Source organism: Epinephelus lanceolatus, chromosome 3, assembly GCF_041903045.1.
Source record: "Epinephelus lanceolatus isolate andai-2023 chromosome 3, ASM4190304v1, whole genome shotgun sequence".
In the NCBI taxonomy this organism is placed as follows: Eukaryota; Metazoa; Chordata; class Actinopteri; order Perciformes; family Serranidae; genus Epinephelus; species Epinephelus lanceolatus.
This window is the reverse complement of record NC_135736.1, coordinates 9,147,015-9,168,882: the sequence shown is the minus strand read 5'-3', so window position 1 is coordinate 9,168,882 and position 21,868 is coordinate 9,147,015. Positions and strand designations below refer to the sequence as shown.

Here is a 21,868-nt window from a genome sequence, read left to right as displayed (position 1 = left end):
ATATATGACCCAGTCCCTCTTTAAAAACCTTCAGAACATAGACAGGAGCAGACCTGAAAGTCTGGTGTATGTTGGTGCTACTGAGGTTGAAATTTTTTGCTCAGAGTGTGAGAAAAATCTCATTTTGGGAAAACAGCCTTTAAGGATATGTTAAACTCCACACATTTTTAGAACAAAAATAGGACACTAGGGTAAACATTGTAACAAACATCTAACATCTATTTTACATCTAACATATCGCCATGAAATGTCCCCAGCTGCAAACTTCCATTAAGACAATTAGTTTTTGCATGGAACTGAAATGTTATGTTTGAATATACAAATTCTGCATTATCCAATTAAATATCCTATTTTCCATACATTTCCAGAACACTCAAATGTGTATTTTGGACATTTTCTTTCCACTGATCTGAAAGAAGACATATTATTTAAGCAGAATAGCACAAAATCTCAAAATTGGCTGGTGCATTAAAAAAAATGTGTTCACCTGGGGTGTTTCACTGTAACAGTAGTACATAGATAGGTTAGCGTTTTTATTGTACCTATAAATGTAGCTACCGTTCTTGAGAGAAAATGACTCATTCATTTAAAATGAACTTTACCAGGAGCAAACAGAGAACACTCTATGCTCTGTGGATAAAAAAAGCTGATTATTCACAGATAAAACACAGTGGTGGAGGAAGTATTCTGACCTTTCAGCTGAGTAAAAATACACCACACTGTAGTGACATTCTGTAACAAGTAAAAGTACTGCGTCAAAATTTTACATATATAAAAGCACAAAAGTATTAACATTAAAATATACTTAAAGTACCAAAAGTAAAAATAGGCATTATGCAGAATGGTCCATCTCAAAATAATACTATCATATAATCATGTTAATGTTGTAGCTGGTAAAGGTGGAACGAATTCAAATTACTCTACATACTAATAGGTGGCTTAACCAAAAATAATATATCATAACCTGCTTGCATATTTAGGTTACTGATACAAAATGTAAAAAAACTAAGTAACTAGTTACTAAAGTTATCAAATAAATGTACTGCAGTAAAAAGTACAATATTTACCTCTGAGATGATGTGGAGTAGAAGTATAAAACAGCAGAAAATGGAAATACTCAAATAAAGTACAAGTACCTCAAAATTGCAGTTACATAGGCAACAGTACATGAGTAAATGTACTTAGTTACATTCCAACACTGCTAAAACAGATGTGACAAACTGTGTGTTACCCCTTTTTTCTTAGAATTGTAGTGGTTGATTTGTTGTGTGAGAATTTTTCCTATCATGTGAAAGTAAAGTTGGTACGATACAGAAGCCTTGGTAAGGTGCATGGATGGAGAAAATATGTAAAACTTTAACTTCACTCTTGTTGTGCTGTAGCTGTGAACAATATTTTTCCTTCTATTCCTTTAAAGAGCCGCTCTACCTACATGATGTCCTCTGTGGCTCTGGAGAGACCTTTGTCAAGTCTGAAGAAATAACCGAGATGACGTCATCCGGGTTATTCCAGCTAGGGCTGAAAATAGAAAACAGATTCCATTACAAACTGGGGTTTGGGGTTGAGCTGAAACTAACAAATATTTTCATTATTGATAGGTCTCCAGATTATTTCAATTAAGCTATTAATCATTTAGTCTATAAAATGTCAAATAAATGAATAAATAAAAGATTATCACAATTTCTCACAACCCAAGTTGTATGGAATCAAATAAGTGTTGGTGTGTTCACAAATAATTTTCTCACAGTTAAGTTTCTGAATGTGTAATAAAGTTTTGCAGCTGTAGAAATATTTTGTGCATGTGTGACAGTTTTGTGCATGCACATGTAATTTGTACATGTGTATTGCTTGTGCAAAACATGCTGAGCAATGAGCTTGGGACATGCTTCACAGCTGAATGACCAGGCAACATATTCTGAATAAAATGTGGAGAATATTCACAATAAACCTGTTTAAAAATTATTCAGTGTAATCATTTGACATTTAGTCATAGTAACGAGTTAGAGATTGATTCTGCGCTCATCTGATTGTTGTTGATGTTGCATGTTGATGTTGATCTGATGTTTTGTGGGACATGTTTATTTAATTATATATATGACTTGCAACAGAAAATATGAGAGGATCAGAAAGTTAGAATACAAGAGAAGGTAGAGGGTCATCTCGACCTGTACACACCGGAGCATATGAGTAACTGGGCTCGTTAGAGAAAGAACTTCAGAGAGTCTTTGTATAATAAGGTGCCTGGCACAAACCGTCCAGAGAAGAAGAGGTGGAGTTTGTACAAAAGATGATGATTTCAGATTCTTTGTTAGCTGCTCCTGGGACCAGCTGGGTTTACATTTACTCTTTGATAATATACAGTAAATCTATTTCATATCAAACTGTTGTTCTCACAGCCCACTCCTACACAAGGCGGTGCATTTAAATATGGCTTCCTACTCACTAATCCCTCTACACCACTGCTGCCACACACCGCGGCCACTGCTGCTGGCAAAGCTGTACCTCCATCACCGCAACCTCCACCTTTCTAAGTCGGAGTCTGAACATAGCTCAAAGGTCAGAATGGTATTAATGTCTTGCTTGGGCCCACTCTTGTATATCCAGGGGGTGTTCTGCATTGCTCTCTCTGTTTTGGCATAAGATGCTGCTTGTCTAATCTAGGGTGCACCCCAAGGACAGAGCCCTCAGCACCAAACACAGCTGTATTTCCATTTCAATTCAATTCAGTTCAATTCAATTCAATTCAAAACACTTTACTTATCCCCGAGGGGAAATTAAAAGGCACATAGAGTAGCACAACAATACATACAGACAATTTGACAAGACAACATAGACAATAAAAAGGATGCTACATAATATGCATTAAAGTGCTGGAATTGCTTAAGTCCATGAAAAAAACTACAAGTTAATATAAAGCGCATATAAAGTGCATGGTGGAGGTGGGGGGGCAATGGTGCGGATACTGAATCAGTGGAGTTGGAAATTTGTTTGCAATAAATGGTTAAATCTATGATGAGAGTGTTCCTAACTGAATTATTTCTGTGTGCACAAAACTTTTTCCACACATGCACAAAATATTTCTACAGCTGCAAAGCTTTATTACACATTCACCAACTTAAACTTGTGAAGAAACTATTTGTGAACATCATTTCACAAGCTCAAAATATTAATAACCCTTATTAGATACCATAAAGCTGACCTATATTATCTTATTTTTACAGGCCAGCAGCCAAATCCCCAAAATCTTAAATTTCCTATCATATTTGACATAGAACACAATAAATACTTGTACTGGAAAAGCTGGAACAAGTGACGTTTTTCTTCTTTCTTTCTCTTTCCAACGTACCTGCATCTGAGACAGTTGGATGTGCAAACATCTCTCTTGAAACAAATGTTTTTTTTTTTCCTTTAAAAATAATGATGAATTGTGTGTCAAAATTGTTGCCTTTTAATTTTCTGTTGATCAACCAATCAATTCAGCTCTACTGTGGTGTTTTAAAGACATGCACATTATACATATTAGCCAGATATGGAACCCCATTAATATTTGGAGCTTGTGAGATGATGTTTACAAATAATTGCCTCACAGTTTGTGAATGTAGTGAAGCTTTGCAGCTGTAGAAATCATTTGTGTATCTGCGAAAGAGCCTTGTCGCTGCTACAAGATACGAGCACAAGTTTTGACCCTGTTTTTACACCTATTTTTGTAAACACTTTTTACATATGTGCCAATTCTATCTCTGTGTACAAAACTTTTTCACACGTGCAAAATATTTCTACAGCTGCAAAACTTTACTGGCACGTTAACAAACTAAACTTGTGTGACAATTATCTGACAATATCGTTTCAGCAGCTCAGAATTACCCTTATACTATTCCATTAAGTTGACACAATATAAATGTATTGTTACTGGCCAGCAGCCACATCCCAACAGTGAAAGACACAGAAAACACTTAATAGCCTATGTGTAATGGAAAAGCTGTAGGCTTAACCAGTTAATTTTTGGCTTCTTTTTTTTCTTAATGAAAAATGACGATGAATCGTTTATCAAAATTGTTGATTTGCTGTCGATTAACTGCCTGATTCAGCCCTAGTGTGGTGTTTAAAAGACATGCACAACATATTCACCAGGCAGGTTGTGTCTTACCAAAGACACTAGAGAAGCATCTGTGCAGCTTTATCCATACTGCTAGAAGTCAGGAATCTGCTGCTTAGATTGAGAACAGTCCCCTAACTTTTCAGGAGTGCAACATTACATTGTTGGGGGACCCTTCAGTTCTTTTTTTTTTTTTTTAGGGAATATCAAGCTGTCATATAATTTATAAATCATTGTTTTGCTGTTGCAGCATCATCCTATTGAGAATATTATCTGCAGGGGTTTGAAGGTTGATACAAATGCAACAAGAAGTCCATGTGACTTGTGGTACGGTCAAAGTTTACTGACTTACCGGCTGTGTTTATTGGTGCAATTTAAAAGTCTGATTGCAGTCCTATACACAGCCTCATTACAATTAGATTTATTTATCTGTGTGAGAATAAACTCAGGGTTAGGCCCTGTGGGGAGATAGTGAGGTCATTACACCAGCAGCACCTGTGCTGCAGCCCTGTAATGTTGACTACAGTCCCATAGGGAAGTGGAATACGGTCGATTTAGGACACACTCCAAGCAGGGTGTGTATTGATAGAACATTACTTTCTTAGGTATTTATTTGTTATAAAACAATATTTAACATAGTATATGTAAAAATTCTTACAGTATAAGACTTCATTTGAAATTTGAAAGATCAAGTAAAGTGTTAGAAGACATGTTCCCTTCAGTTTGTCATGCTTACTCTGATTTGTGCTGACTGTGCATATTACTGTTTTTCATTATGTATACAATAAAGGAATATTCTGAAAGATATATCAGATATTAGAATAATAATATAGAAGAAAGAAACAAAACCAAAGAAATCCCTTTTCAATTTCATACATACTTTTTATTTATCAACAGGTTGTCAGCAGAACAACAAAGCTGTACTCAAATACATTAAAGTTTTATAAATATATCAATAAATATGTTGAGCACATAATTTAAAGACATATAACAGTTACGCAGTTTTACAAACAGAAGCAGCTGAATGACAGCAAACAACTGGCTGCAACACACACAAGTAACATAAAAACAAGCACAGACTTAAATAAATAATATGTTTGATACAAACATAACATTAATGATTAAATCCTGTTGTCATTTTCAACACTTGATCGGGACATTCAGCAGTCCTCTGGTGTTAAAATGAAATGAGTGTTGATGACAGCAAATACTTTTTGGTACTCTTGATTTGTCTTCAAACAGCTGAGACTCATGAAGCAAATCTCTCCCGGTCTGTTCAGCGTTTTTCGCTGCAGAGAAAAGGAACAGAAAAGAATTAATTTGTGCAACTCTGCCATTTTCTGTTACATTATCCGCTTACATCCTGACACTAGACTATTTTGAGCAACCTTATACTGTTTGATTGACCAGAACTTACTTGGCCAGGATCCTGTTAATCACTTTCTTCACCCAGGGAGCTTCGGGGTCAAGGCAAACTTCTTGGCCTGTCCTTTTCAGAGTGGCACTGTAACACCAAGCAAAAACCAGAGATACCGTCAACACAGGTTGATGAAGCCGATGAGTGAGAAAGACAGAATCTCAAAGAATAAACATCTGCACTGTCTAGATGGGTTGAAGGCTTTGAAATGAGGTCTTACATGATCTCAGTCTCATCGCAGTGGGAGTTTGCAGGTATCAGCTCCACCTTCTCGATGTGGCGACCAATAGGTTTGCTCTCTGTCAGGATACAGCGGCAGTGCAGCTCCACTCCTAGACTCCCTGTTAAGATGATAGGACATGTGGTCACAAAGTGCAATAAGTGTGTTGCATTGAGCAAAAGAGAGCAGCAGAATGTGCAGCAGTGATTGTTCAAATGCAAAACTGAAGAGAGAGTAACTTGATTAACAGCATAGCTCAATATTTCTGCATTGAATTATCATAATCTTACCTTCACTGACGGCCAGGAAGGCCAGGAGCACCGCAATGGAGATGACAATGACTCTGCTGCTCATCATTTTGCCTTTTAAATATTCTGCCACAATTAATACTAAAAAAGAAGAATGCCTTTCAGAAAGTCGTCTGATGAAGTCTGAATATAAAAGTGAAGAATGAGCTTTTTATTCTTCTGAGTTCCTTTTCTCCTTAACTTTCCTTTTGTTGCTTCAGCCACCTTCTTGCTCTGCTGTTTGAATCTAGTGCTGGAGAGCAGAGTCTCTGCTTTTAAAGCGGATCTCCTGGAAATGACTCACTTCCCTGGCTGAGGAGGGTTGCGCAAGCTGGGACTGTCAGCATCAGAGCGGGAATTTTACAGTGTAAGGTAGCTGAGTGACACCTCTGATTTATCAGGAGGGCTCATTTGTCAACATTTGATTGGTCACGAATGCAGAGGTGACACTTGGAAAAATACAGTGACTAAAAAGGTTGTAATGAAGTCATTAATGTGACGAGTGCTTGAGACAAATTCTTTGTATATTGGATGGCTGCCGACAGTGTGTTGCACCACTGCTCACACTGAGCTTATCTATTCATCGAGTGACAACTGATTCACAGATGGCATGTGAGAAAATGAACAATTACATACGATCCGTGAATGAGCGGCTGACGAATCCAACACTCAGGATATATCATCAGAAATTTCACCCTCAGGATGGAGATTTTTTTTTTTTTTGTACCAGGACTCCATTCATGACCTTTGAGTCGGTGTGTCTCTCACATACTCGCACAGCTACTTGTTGTGATTTAGTAGCTGTCTACAGCTGGACATCTACTAAAACAACAAGTTCCACACACTACCCTGCATGCACTAACATGCTTGTTGCTGTTAAACCTCAAAAAGGTTTGCAGAACTTGTTAAAGGTTCAGTGTGTAAGATTTAGTGGCATCTAGCAGTAAAAACGGAATCTTCTCCCATGGGGCAAACGTGCAGGAGAACAATCGTGGGTGATTCAAAAACGCATAACCCTATCTAGAGCCAGTGTTTGGTTTGACCATTCTGGACTACTGTACAAAAAAAAAAAAACAAAAAAAAAACATGGTGAACTCTGTGTAAGAGGCTGCATATGTAGATGTAAACGCATGGGCATAGGCCATAGCTGTCAAGTCTTCCGTTTTGGCCGGGAAACTACCGTATTTTACCCATCTTCCCCGCCGTCCTCCCGTCTTAGTATTTTCCCGTAAATCTCCCGTATTATAATATAATTTAAAAAAAAGAAGAAAACATTCCTCTGCCTCTCCAAACTGAACTCTGTCACTAGCCTCGCGAGAACTGCCACCTGCAGTAGCCTGGGTGGCAGTTGTCGCGAGGTTAGTGTCGACAGCGGGTCTGGTTGACAAGTGGTTATTTTAGATTTCCTGTACACCCAGGGACGGGTTTTGCTATGGGTAATGTGGGCGACCGCCCAGGACGCAATCTATGAGCGTCCTCCAAAGAAAAAAACCAAAACAAAACTCACCAGTTTTCTAGACTACCGCTCATTCCCACGTCAAGTTAGTGGAGTGGGCGCTGGGGTGCCCCTATTATCACGTTTCAACCAGCAACAGAAAGGAAGGGCGAATCCTGGCAGTTGTGGGTTGAACGGGGGTCACAGACAGGAATACGGCGGAGGCTCATAGTGCCCTGCGGCGCAAGATAACGGCTTACCGGCGACAGAGAAGTCCAACTCCAGGTCCAGTAATTTCCTCTTTCGTTGGTGTCATGACTGCCCAGTAGTACCTGGACAACCCAGCCGTGGCGGCACACAGGTATGTGGCGTGTCAGAGGAGAAACGAGCCGTTCACATTACTCTTTGTGGCAGGTAACGGTCCACAAACCTCACCGCACTTTAGGGACTGTTCTTTACTTATGAAGGGACTGTCAGGGGAGGAGGGTGGCTGGTTGATTTTTATTTCATTTAATCACTTATTGATGCTGTTTTTGAAGTATGAATAAGTCAGTAAGTAATTAATCAATTTAAGGTGTAAATGTCTTAAATATTAAAGCAAAAGTCCTTTGTTACTTTCACGTTGTTATGGGTGAGGGGAAGGGGTGGGCAAATGCACATGTTCTAAATATTAATTGCGACGTGTGCTCTGTTTGCCCCCTGAAATCTATGCAAATGTATAAACAGGTTATTTGAAGGTCCCAGTAACACAACAGTTCATAGTTTCAGGTAATTATAAAGTAATGTAAACAAAGTTATGAATATCATATAACATTCTGCCAATAGATGCCCCTACATTCTACACACTATACCTTTAAGAAATGCAGTGTTTTCAACTCAATCCCAAAAAAAGTACAATCCACAAATTTGAATTATGCAGTTATAATAAGTGAACACACCTCAAAGAGAAGCTTTTGACATTTTGAACCCAGTTCATGCATTCCAGATGTAAAACACATTATTGCAGGGCAATTATTACACTCATCAAAATCGTCATATAATGCTGGCTCACACATTTGACATTCCTAAAGAAACAACAGACGCTGTGCCAAAAACTTTCATGGGACCGAGGCCTGATGCAACTTCAACATGCTTCAACACATCTGCCGTACGTCACCTCATGCAGTCTGACAAAGCAGAAGGAAGTATGAAGAAACTTCCAAACTGTAAAGGCTAATCTTGTGGTCATGACACACAAACCATGCAGTTGTTGCCTCACTTAAACAATACGTGCTGATTTTATATGGGAGACACAATTATGTCTGTTAAAAATGTGACAATTTTTATTGGAGATTGTCTTTATAAACAGGAACTAAATTAAATCTCAGCAAGGCCAATAGTTATGACCAGAATTCATAGAGAACCATGTCCTTTTGTGGTCATCTTAGACTTTACGGAAATGAAAACCAGATGTGAATATCAGATTTGATTAAATACAGGATGTGATGAATTTTGGTGGAAAGTTTCTGATATACCGCTGTCACTTTTAGGACACATATGAGCATCACAAGGTAAATTTGAGGGAGGATCAAGGTCATATGTGTTCTAAAAGTGACAGTGGTATATCAGAAAGATCCTCCCTCAAATTTACCTTGTGATGCTGGGGGCAGAGTGCGAATATATGTCACTCATATTTTTAGAATGGAAAATATGGTGAAGTGAGAGGTGTTGAGGATGTGTGTATTTATAGCATGTCATATTTTCAGGTTCGTACTAATGGCAAGACAAATAAAGCAAACACTTTCAGCCTGTAACAGATATGCAAGGTTTCATTTTCTAAAGCACGATCAATTTTACACACACACACACACACACAGACACACACACGCACACACACAAAATAGAGGAAACAGGGTCTGTAGCATCATGAGATCACAGGGGAAGTATGATGACTTTTTTTTTATAGCATGATCCATAGATGTTTGGATATTCCAGAACTTCCCATTGACCTCAGCTAAAACTTTCAATGTTGCAGACAAGAAACCCCGTTCATTATTGTAGATATTCTGTAGCTAAAACAAAACAACTGACCCTGCATTGTCATCATGATATATCGTTTACTGTAAAAGCATGTTACTATAAAATAAATATCGACAGTGCAGGCAGTGCGGTTGCACATAGAGAAAGTGATTCTGATTACCACCTTGGAAATATACCTGTGTTAAAAGAGGAATGACATAAAAAAAAATATTATTAATTTAAAATCGGTGACATTTGCTCTAAATGTCCTAAAAAAGGCAAACTCATCCATGGTTTTATTTTTATTTTTTTATATAGTTAGTAGCTATCTAACACAAAATTACATGTTTAAAGACCAATCCCTGTTCTGCAGGCATTCATGGTTCCCTGGCAATGTTGTTTTTATTTTAGAATGTTGATTGCATTTTTATTAAATGTTATCATAAAAAAATGATGAAAAAAATCTAAAACTAAACTAAATCCAGTTCAGCAAAAGTGGGTTTAGAGCTGAGAAAATACCAAACAAGAGCAAAAATAACAACAACAAATTGCTTTGTGATTACTTTGGCACATATTTCCTTATTTAGCAATGGTAAAACTTGGCATAACATTGAGTAGTGCATTAAGTTGTTGCATCCACCCAACTGCCTGAAAAAATGTTGGAATTGTTGGTATTTGCAACCCATGGATATGTTACACATTATTATAAAGCAGATATGCTGAAACTTTTCATTTCAACAATGCTGTGGTTAACGTGGTTAGGTTTAGGCAGAGAAAACACTTGGTTATGGCTAGCCAAAGATCATGCTCTGGCTTAAAATACCCGGTTTTGATGGCACAATCCCCGCTGGAAATGCAGGAATGTCTTGGTAAAATATACCCGCTTTATATGCTGCTATCGCGGCTAAAAAGCAGCAATGTCTCTTATAAAAACAACTGCATCTTGTGGCACTATCCCCGCTGAAAAAACAATGATGGACCACTAAAAAACATCCATGTTTCGTTAAAAAGTAGCTGTAAGCACAGCAATGACTACCAGTCTTTTTGATTGTTGGTCTCAAACAGTGGTCTGCAGCTTGGCAGGCGTCTCGCCTAGTTCCCTCCACCTACCGATGACAAAGTCAGCTCATACCTCACTTTATAAAGGTTAATATGATTCATATGAAATGTGCAAATGTAATGTATTCATGGCTTACAGAAACAATACCAACCATAGATGTAGATACTGGGAGAGACATATGGGACACGTCCCTCTCAATATTTAGAACATGTGCATTTGTCCCTCCCAATGAAAGCTGCAGAGGACTTTTATTTTGACAAAATGAAAGGCATTAACATCATAAATTGATGGAGAAAATGCACACACTGGTGCATAAAAATTCACCAGAACGCAAGTGTTTGATGCTAAAAACATTCAGAGGAGAACGCCCTCCCTGTTTCATATATGCTCCCCCTCCCTGCCACCAGTGTTGGAACGAAACCTACAGCCTTGATACCAACATTTTCTTCTGTCGCCTGAGCTGGTTGCATAGCATTCCAGAGTTAAGTATTGGTAGAGTATAATGTTGCACATTTAAAGGGAGGCTGCTCTGTTTTGAATGGCATTCTGCCTGATAACATTTATTATCATCACCTTATTATAAAATATGGTTTAAACACCAAACATATGCAGATGCACACAAAACACCACACACTGATACTGAATACGTAACACTGAGTTAATAAGGGTGAAAACAGGCACTGGGAAAATCAGGAATGAATCATGAACTTGTCACCGCCCACTCTTCCTTTTCTTGTTTTCTTTTCTAGTGTGTCTGAGAGGTAAGCTGATAGGTATGCTTGAGCGTTACTGTGGCGCTTTAGTGTAAGCATGCTCCACTGAAATATGTATACAATAGCAAACAATAGGTTTCAGCTGTGCTATTGTAAATATTGATGATACAGAAAGAAGACTCAGAGGCAGTCAGCCTCTGGGGATTCCAGGAATTGTCACATTGTTTTAAGATTTACAAACAGCTAGAGGTTGAAGGTTGATTGCTTTTTCCCCCCCTCACACAAAACTTTGAATCGGGGCATTTATCTGTGGGTGGGAAGCCCTGCAGGAGTTTACATTCCACATGTGTGTAACCGCGTCTCTCTGACATTTAACATCATGCTAGGACAAGTTTGCAGGCTTGTCATAACTTACACCTATATGACAGAGATATGATGATATACACAAATGCTCTCAACCTTACTCTTGCATGTGCAGCACATAAGTATTATTGTTCAGCTTTTGTTTTACACAGCATATATTTGCATTGAAAGTAATAACTCAAATCTTTTATTCTTGTTCTTTGATAGGATTGTACCCATTATCTACATGTTGTTATTCCCAGAAAATAATCTGTTACTTTTATATGTTTGCTTAAGGGAGAGCAAAAGCAAAGTTGCTCTGGGATGTTGCAAGGCTTTTTGAGGTTACAAATCAGAGCAGGGTATTTCAAAATGCCCAGACACAATGGAGACAGAGAAGACAATCACAGTTAGTCACTTTGGCACAAGTAACGAGATTGTAGATAACTTCCTGCTAAGTGGCTGCAGCCGCAACAACGCAGAGCCAGTATTAATATGATTATTATACTAGTTGGAAATTAAAACCATAAAAATTTTCCCAGGCTTGCTGTGGGGTACAGTAGAGAAATACCAGTAGTCTGTTTGGCACAAACATGCAAATTTCAGATTCCTGCTAAGTGACCTGACTTTTTCATAGGAAATCTGTTTTTGCGGGAAAACTGTTATGTTTGTTTTCTTGAAAAACAGCAACTTAAAATTTCACACAGGCTTGTTAATTGGAACCAGTGCAGTGAGTTCCAGTAAATGTCGTATATAAAATACTTCCTGAAAAAAAAGAAGCATGAAAAAAAGCTAAATCCTATGAATCTAAATAACCACTAATTAATGAGATTTTTTTTCTTATGGGAACCAATACTAAATGTAGTACTTTACTCCAAAACTAATGCATTATCCTTTTCTCTCCAGTACTGCTAATGAAAAAAAAGATTGGTTCCTTGAAATAAGGGGAGGGACAAATGGTATAAGAGTAGAAACAACTGCAGAGGGAACAGCTGAGCTTAAATGTTTGCAGTCTACTGACTAATACCGTTTCTTATGAATTAGATTGTGTCTCTGACTTCAGCTTCAGAGCAAATATGTCTATCATTACTGTTGTGGCACTCCTGGTTCTCCTGACAATCCCTGAGGGTGAGTCTAATCTGTCATTTGCTTTTTAAATCGGAATAGTTTTGTCCCAGTATGAATGCCTCGCTCTCTTTGCTGCCAGCATCCATGCACTCTGTGATTTGTGTCAAGTGCCTGTTTGTGATCTGCATTTAGCAATCAGCAGTTTGCTTTGCCTTGTTTCTGTCCAGATAGTTGATATCCTTCTCTGACCTCTTACAACCCCAGGTAAAAGTCTGGATCATCCACTGGTTCAGAGATGTCGATGCCTCAGCAAGGAGAGAAAGCCCATTGGTCGTTACATAGGACAGGTGGAGGTGAACCCTCCCAGCTCCCACTGCAAGGACACTGAGATTATGTGAGTCCTGGGGCCAAAGTTCAACAGTTGTTCTGTTAATCTGTACTCACAAAGCATGCCTGAGGTGTTTACCTGTGTCTTAAAGGGACAGTTCAATTTTTTTTAAAGTTGGTTGTACGGGGTATTCATCCATAGCCAGTGCATTACATACAGTAGATGTCCGTTGCTAGGTCCCTAGTTTGGAGAAGCAGGCTAAAGTCCAACACAGAGGCTAAGCAATGTATAGCTGTGGATGGGGGCCAGCACCAAAACAAATTTTAGCCACCTAAAAAAATGTCCTAGCTAAAAAAATCAATATCAGTGTAAATGTACGCTATATTGAGAGCATTTTCAGCACCTTACCATTTAATCAGACAGCCCATTCCAGTGGGGAAGCCAATAACGGCTTCAGTTCCACATCCATGCTCTGGTAAAAGCAGCCAGACTCTATTGACAAAAACAGTCATTTTAGCTCGCCAAACACGAGAGCTGCTGGTCTACTGCTGCTTTGATCAGTTAGTTTGTTTGTGTTAATGTGTGACTTTTTTGAATCCACACAACCCCTTTTAATAGCCAAAGTCACACAATAACACAAACAAAGTAACGGATCGAGGTGGCATAGACCAGCGGCTCCTGTGTTCACTAATGTTAAATCACCGTTTTTCTCAATGGTGTCTGGCTTCATTTTCCAGTTGGAAATCGCTGCGTGACAGCAAAGTAAAGCAATGAAAATATTCTCAATATAGCGTCCAATTAGACTGATACTGATTTTTTTAGGGGGGGGGGGGCTTTTTTAGGTGGCTGAATTACATGTAGTTGCTGACCCCTCCACAACAGTACATTGCTTAGCTTTCATGTCAGATTCCAACCTGCTTCTTCAAAATGGGGGCATAGCAACTGACATCTACTGTTTGTAATACACTGACTATGGATAAATACCTCATACAACTCCAAAAAAATCTGAACTATCCTTTTAATGGGTCTGGTGTAAAATAACTAGGTCTTAAGGGGAATATTCCTGCAGCTGATGACTCTGACCTGTCTTTGATCCTGCAGTGCCACTCTTAAAACGGATGGGCAAAAGATTTGTCTGGACCCTGATGCTCCTTGGGTCAAAAAAGTGCTTAAAAAGACACAGACTAGGTAAGTATATCTTTACTCTCTTTTTGTGAATGTGGATAGATAGATGAGAACAGACCTCATATGAACCAGAGGAATTTAGATTATTCATGTGGTACACAGATGATAGCAATATGACAGCACAGTCTCTGGCACGTAGGTACACAAGGGGATTTTATTGGTTTAGTGTTGACCCAAAGGCAACTCTAGCTTTTTTTATGGCTTTTATTCAGTAAGTTATTCATTGTTTACATGGTTAGTCACAGATCAGGGAAAGATGAGGATGTTGCTGAATTTAAGTCCCCTTAAGTCACTTTTGCTTAACATTCAACTTTCCAGGAAGGTGGTTAACTATTAGTCACTAAGTGGCTAAGTGTGTTGAAAACAAGTGGTGGCAGCTTCCTCACAGACACCAACTGAGGAAAAGTCCCAGTCTTATTCATAAAAACTTCCTCTAACTTAGGAAATAAAAGCAAAGTTGAAATGATTAAATTCCATTTGAAGCCATGGTATTGAATTAGTTGCTTGTTTGTTTGTTTGTTGAATTTGTGTTTTTACTTAGTGTTTTTTTTAATCAATTCAGCAATTTCATATTTTGAATTAAAGTAATTGTGATCATATAGTGAGCAAATAATCATCTGCCACCAATTCCATATTCAGTATGAGTATAGATGATTGTCTACTCTATAACATACTTTTTTTTCTCTGTAGGCAGACATCTTGAAGAACAAACTCTTTACAGATTTGGCTAAGAGGGAAAGAAAAACATTTTGGACACATCTTCATCACCACTGAAGCTCAAGGTGGAAGCATGGATTGCACTGATGGAGCACAGAGAGAAAATGTTTCTTAATGGGAAAGCTCCATGTGGCAGCTGCAAGGTTGACCATCTACCCAACTTTTCCATTTCCTGTGTCAGCAACAAATAAAGGTGTGGTGACACAAATCTAGGTTTTGAGCAATACGTTAAACATTGTATGTCTACTCACTTTATAAGAGCTATTTTTGTAAGCAGTTAAAAGAATTGTATTTCAAATTGTATATTAAATGTAATTTTTTTTTAAAACTGTAGGGTAAATGCACAATATAAATAGTATATTGGTTTATTGAGCAGACTGCAGGACAATGAAATTCAAGTGTGGTGTCAGTGTATGATGTGTTTTATGTATCAGCTTTGTTTGCAAGTTTTCTATTCGCAGATTATAGATTATATACAGTAGTTATTTCTAATCATCAAAATCAAATGTATGTATGTCTTCAAAAAACATGCATATACATTTTCAGATTAAGACAAATTTTTTGAATACATTGTGGCATTAATTACAAACCAATAATCTGTTAATGTCTCTCTCAGTCATTATATTGGTTACACTTTATATTAAGGTACACACATGCACCATTAACTAGTTTCTTATGAGCATGCATATCAGTAGCATATTGGCCTTTATTAGTCATTATCAAGCACTTATTAATGCCTTATTCTGCATTACCATATCTGATAACTACTAGGCCAGAGTTTCTAGTAAGAGTTTTTCCTCATTAACCTCCTTATTACTGCTATTTGAGAGGAAGTAAGAAAGTTGTTGTACATGAATTACAATCTCAACGTGCTTTACTCAGTATGGGCCAGACATTCTCCATTAATGAGATTTAATAAATATGATATATTCTAATGTACAAAACAAAAAACTATAGGTGTTAAAACTGTCCAAATAACTCTAAGTCTTTCTTACTCAGAATGTGTTGCCCATTCTTAAGTGAGGTCTCGCTCACAACTAATTCACTAGCAGTCTGACACTTATGAACCCACATGTTCCCTATTCTGAAGTTGCTTCCTCTTCACTTTAAGTAAATCTTTGATAGCACAATACTACTACAATTACATGATAGGGCATAACATTGTTTAACAGATATGTTTGGAAAAAAAATGTGTGCTGCGTTTGTTCCTCTACCACTGAATGAGAATAAAGAAGAATAAACCATAAAGTAACACTTTCCTTGAAGGTCATGTCTGTAATGCAAGCACGTTCAGAAGACATTATAATGCATTTATAAGGCTTCATACAACTCTTTATAAATGTTTGTAAATATAGTGGTGGACTATAATAAATTCAGCATCCATCATGCTTCATACCTCCATACCAAAGTGGCAACAGTGTTTGAAAGTAGAATCTGAGTCCTGTGTTAAAGCACATTATAACTACCATCACTTCAGCCACTTACAAAGATACATGGAGAACTGCTCTAATGTATCAGAACAGATTACACATTCTAAGTTTCTGAAACTGAATAATGTCTTATAAACAATAATACACTGTGGTAGGGCTTTGTGAGCTTTAAGTGAAGTGACTGTATATAGCAATTGTATGATACTATTATACAATTATGAGGATTTATGAGCTGTATCTGCTGGCTGCAAGTAAAAACACAGCAATTATCAAAGCCATCTTTATTTTCCAGTTTTGGAATACTGGCTGGTCAGTCAATTTGCTTCTCACATCGAACATGTTATAAAAAAAAAACAAAAAAGCAAAACAAACAAACAAAAAACAAAACAACATACAAATAAGGCACATGCAAATGTGTCATCTTTTAGTGGAAAAATGTTTAATTTTAATTTTGTCTGTTGACTTTATGCTTCTTTGGGTTTTTGGGGATTATTAAGCATTTATAAAGAGCCTTATAAATGCATTATAATGTCTTATGAATTTGCTTATAATGCATGATATGGTAAATGGACGTGCATTTGTATGATCCCCTTCTAGTCTTTTGACCACTCAAAGCACCTTTACACTACTTATCACATTCACCCATTCACACACATTTACATACTGGTGCCTGTCAGCAAACTGGGTCTCAATATCTTGCCCAAGGATACTTTAGCATGCATACTGGAAGAGCTGGGCATTGAACTGTCGATTTTCTGATAAGTGGACAACCCGCTCTACCTCCTTAGCCACAGCTATGACCTTAATAGAAAGCATTAACGACCATATTTATTGAATGTTATTAAGAGAAAAGGTGACACTACCACCTTATAAGGCCCATACTGAGCAAAGCATATGGAGATTGTACTTGTAAATGTACAGCAACTTCCTTACTTCCCATCAATAAGCAGTAATTGGGAGGTTACTGGGGGGAAAGTCTTAATTAATGGCCTAGTTGTAGAAAGTGGTAGGGCAAAATAAGACATTATTAAGTGCTTCATATGACTGATAAAGAACCGATATGCTATGAACATGCACTAGTTACTAATGAGCATGTGTACCTTAATATAAAGTGTTACATTTCATGTTTTAAGTCATGATTCAAATCCAAGATTTTGTCAAAACAGTTGATTTTTCTCTGGTTTTGTAGAACATCTAGCAATAAAAAGAAATGATGTTGAAAAACATAAAATAATGTAGACTTTTTTTATACAGTATTTTAAATGTTGCCCAGTGCCACATTTTTCTATCTTTGAATTTATTATGCCACACATCCAAATATCCAACTAGGCTCTTTGTGCAAACCAAGTCACATCAACGATAATGATAAAACTCTGTAAATGGAAACCAAACACAATATGTTCAATTTGATTAAACGTGACATTTTCAGACTAGACTCCACATTAATCTCACCTAGAGGTCAGACATGATCTCTGATGTTGTCTCTTGAAAGGGCACGCACAGTAACTCACCAAATGCTGTTTTCAGAGGATTTTTTTCCCTTAAAGGTCTTTCTTGAAGAGCACTGTCTCAATAAACACATCTCAGCCCCTTCACATTTTGTAGGTCCTGCATCGTAGAGACAAAAACATTGACCTCTCCACTCTCCTCTGCTTAGTTTTTAGGGTTTTTTCTGTTTGTGATGGTGTAAATACAATTAAATGTCCTGAAAATACAATTTGGTATACAACATTTTAAACAAGGTTTCCCTGGTTGTATTATGAAGAACAGGGTACCGGTGGCATCAGATTAAAATTCTCAGTGGCAGGACACCGCCACCTCTTGGACAAAGATGTACACCATCAGGACTATAATGTTTTTGTGTGGCTGTAATACACTCGTCCCTCATTAGCAGCTGACATTGCATGACTTTAGTGGAACATTACCCCAAAGTTAAACAGTCTTTCATCACTTACAAGGAAAACAGCTGTACCTAATAATGAAAAGTGAAACAACAAGCCAACAGCAACAGCTCAATGCTGTTCCCAATCCAGCTATCAGCGAAGCAATCTCAATTCATAAGTGGTGCTGTTTCTGGCAAATGGCACTCAGTTCATGTAGGTCAACTGTTTAGTTGTGATGTTGTTTATTTAAAAGAAACTGAACTGGATTTGACCATTGGCATTATCTATTTCCATTTAATATCTATGATAGAAATAGTTAGAATCATTAAAGTCATCCCATTGATGCTCCGAGTTGTCATTTATCTACTGCAAAGCTTAATATTACTAGCTTACTTAAAACCTAGTCCACGTTTCGCCCACTTTTTTACTGTAACTATGTCAGACCACCAATGTGTACATCTTTACTAAACCATATTATTTTATATTCAAGTGAGAATCCCAGAATTTCCAAACATACTAACTAAATCCTGCAGTTCATTTCAAATTTGCCAACTTCTCCTGTAGCTATGAGATATTACCTCCAGCAAGTCCATCCACATGCTGGGGAGAAAAGGAAAAAAAAGTTATTAGAATTGTTGAAACCAGAGGGATGAACATCATCAACATCTACCTTCTCTGACATTCCCTTGGGGGCAAAAACAAAGAATGGCAATTAGTCGAAAGAAAAGAAATCAATTCTATTGTAGAATGGAAGGCAGATAAAGGAGGAAATTAAGAGTGCCTTGAAATTCTAGTTTTTATTGAGTTAACAAAATATAAAGTACCTTCCAATGCCAGCTAGCTCTTAATTCGTGCCTAGCAACAACTTTCATTTCAGATCCAGCAACTCCTACCTGTCCTGCATAAACCACACCTGACTCCCATGCCCATTTGCACGCCTGTTTTCCATTTGGTTATAAGCTTAGTAGTTAGCTATTTATACCAGGCCTTTCCCCTCGTTCCCTGCCATTGTGATCCAGTTTTTGTCTCTGCCTGCTAGTGTTTGCCTGTTGAAATAATAACTAATAATTAATTAATAGTTTAGTATTATAATTATAATTATAATTATTATTATTATTATAGCACCTTTTAAAACAACCATTATAACAGATGAAAAAAAAATTATTAAGAAAAATTAAGAAAAAGCCAGATGGTAGAGGTGAGTCTAAAGAGACGATTTAAAAGAGGACAGTGAATTCTTTTGTCTAAGTTCCACAGGTGAGCTATTCCAAAGGGTTGGAGCCCTAAAAGCAAACTCTCTGTCACCCTTATCAGAAGACCTCAGGTTACGGGATGGTAAGTAATGATTTATAAGCTCAGCCAGGTAGCTCAGTGCCATACCATGGAAGGCCTTAAAAGTCAAGACTAACATTTTAAAATCAGTTCTAAAACAGACAGGCAGTCAGTGAAGGGCAAGCTAAATAAGAGGAGACACGACCATGCTTATGTGATTTACTTAAAAGTCTGGCGGCTGCAATTTGGACACCCTTGAGTCATGTTTTGGTTAAGGATAACTCTTTTAGGATCATTAAATTTAATAAAAAATCTAATTCTAGCAATATTTCTCAAATGGAAAAAACACAACTGGGCTAGCCTATTTACATGGGACTCGAGACTGAGGTTGTTATCAAAAACAATCTCAAGGTTCTGAAGGAACAAGATGTTGAGCTAGAGCTCCAAGTGCAGGCAAATCTTGGCCTCAAGTGTGTTGAGGGCCTATAATAGGGTTTTCCATTTTAGAGGAGTTTAGCTGAAGAACTTTTACAGCCATCCAATCCTTAACCGTGGCAAGGCAATAATGCAGTGATGATAATTAAGCTCCTTCAGAAGGTTTGCAGGACAAGTACAGCTGAGTATCATTTGTGCAACAATGAAATAAAACACCATGCTGTTTGATAATGTGCTGATAAGACAAAATAAAAGTGGTCCTATAATAGAGCCCACACATGGATGATGATTGAGAGGAGACAAAGCCATCAGCAGACACAACAACATTTCTGAAAGAAAAGTATGAAGAATACCACTGGAGGGTAGTCCCTGAGATACCAACCCATGCTCTCAACCTGTCAATCGTAATGACAGGTTGAGATGTCTTTTTTGCTTGGGAAGGTTCCTATCTGAATGAAATGAAGTCTTTAAGTGGCAGCCATGATAAGAGCTGGTCAAATTCTCTAAATGCTAAGGTGCTTCAATGCTTCCTTTGTTATCTCCTTTAGCATAGGGTACACTGGATCATCCTTTACAAAAGTAAAGGAGATAATGCTGTCCCACAGTTCCCTGCAGCAACATTGAAAGTGACTCTCATCAAAAAACATCCACCGTTGCATAAATGGGTAAGTGTAGTCGGATTCTCTTAGCACTGCAGTTGTCTTTTCCTAAGACCTCATGAATTCTCCTTCATATCTTTCCTTGACCTCATGACATTTTCCATCAAGGTCAAGACAAAGTGTATAGGAAAAGAAAAAGGACATTCTTTTTCTGACTATTTGACCACCGTTCTCCTTTTGAGTCCAAACCTTGTTTACTAAGCTACACAGTATCTGTAAAATCACTGATGTATGGTCATCTTGTGCTCAGGAGCAGCTGAAGTAAAAATTTTACCTTCAAAACCTAGTCAGAACAAGTCTGGCAAAGTTAGATATTTGGGCTACAGCTGCAAGTAAAAACCTACTTTGGAGATAGGTTCAGTCATTTTGCTGGGTGGACACCACTGGGATGTAAAAGCTGCCACCACCAGCTGGTCTCCTGCATCCTTCAGAGCCTTGCCAAAGTCCTCCTGTAAGAGAAGGAGGAGGAATAAACAACAGCAGATTGCACTGTATGTAAAACAAGGGCTTTCTCCACAACCACTCACTGGATGCATCTGAACATATTCACACTATTACAGTAAGATACAATAAATGTTTCAGAACAGCACAAAGTATAAATACATATTTGTGCTGTTATGTGTGCTGAAGTTTGCACAAAGGCAGTGACACAATGAATAAAGATTACTGACACTATATTCTCAGAATCCATGTCAATTATTAGAAGGAAAACAAGACAAGATTAGACACCTGTCTCCTGAAGTCTTACCTGGGTTTTGATGATGGTGATCATTTTGGTGCTTGTCCCAGCCCTTCTCAACACACATACAGCAAGTCCTTTAAAAATGTTCAAACAATTACTGAATTGTTACAGAGCTTCATGGCGTTACAGAGCTTCATGGTGTTTTTGAAGAAGCTGACGTACAATATATGAATGCATGAACACAATCAGAAGAAAAGTTACTTGCTAGAGTAGAGAGAGAGAGAAATATATACAAATCAAGCACAATAATTGCACTGATGTTATATGTTGTTATATATATTGATGTTATAGCAAACTTATCAAGGAGTCAAAGGTAAATAAGTTGCACAGCTGAGAACAAGAATCCTTCCTCTGGCCCTTGAAGTTGGCAGATTTAAAAACATCCAACGGGACAACAGGTTGTGTGAATTATGGGAATCAGGAGAAGTTGAGAATTAATTAATTAATTTTCGTCTGTACTGTCCTTAATATGATAAGAATATCTGCACTTAATGAAATTTCATTAATCGTCAGTGCACTGACAATGACAGAATGTAATCGTTGTTTAATCTTAATGTCTGTAGGGCTGGCTAACTTTGTTT

The 21,868-nt window shown here is 37.6% G+C and overlaps 2 protein-coding genes across 2 annotated transcripts; one reads left to right on the top strand and one right to left on the bottom strand.

Moving 5' to 3' along the window:
* Nucleotides 1-4,953: 4,953 nt before the first annotated feature.
* cxcl8a (chemokine (C-X-C motif) ligand 8a) lies at nt 4,954-6,280 on the bottom strand. The gene is made up of 4 exons (XM_033624830.2): nt 6,024-6,280; nt 5,734-5,854; nt 5,514-5,600; nt 4,954-5,385 (listed from the first exon to the last, which is right to left on the bottom strand). The coding sequence occupies exons 1-4, from the start codon at nt 6,088-6,090 to the stop codon at nt 5,373-5,375; spliced, it is 288 nt and encodes a 95-aa protein (XP_033480721.1). The 5' UTR covers nt 6,091-6,280; the 3' UTR covers nt 4,954-5,372.
* A 6,257-nt stretch (nt 6,281-12,537) lies between these two features.
* Nucleotides 12,538-16,114, top strand: LOC117255753 (interleukin-8-like). Its single transcript, XM_033624921.2, has 4 exons — nt 12,538-12,696; nt 12,901-13,030; nt 14,066-14,152; nt 14,840-16,114. The coding sequence occupies exons 1-4, from the start codon at nt 12,645-12,647 to the stop codon at nt 14,850-14,852; spliced, it is 282 nt and encodes a 93-aa protein (XP_033480812.1). The 5' UTR covers nt 12,538-12,644; the 3' UTR covers nt 14,853-16,114.
* The last annotated feature ends 5,754 nt before the right edge of the window (nt 16,115-21,868 follow it).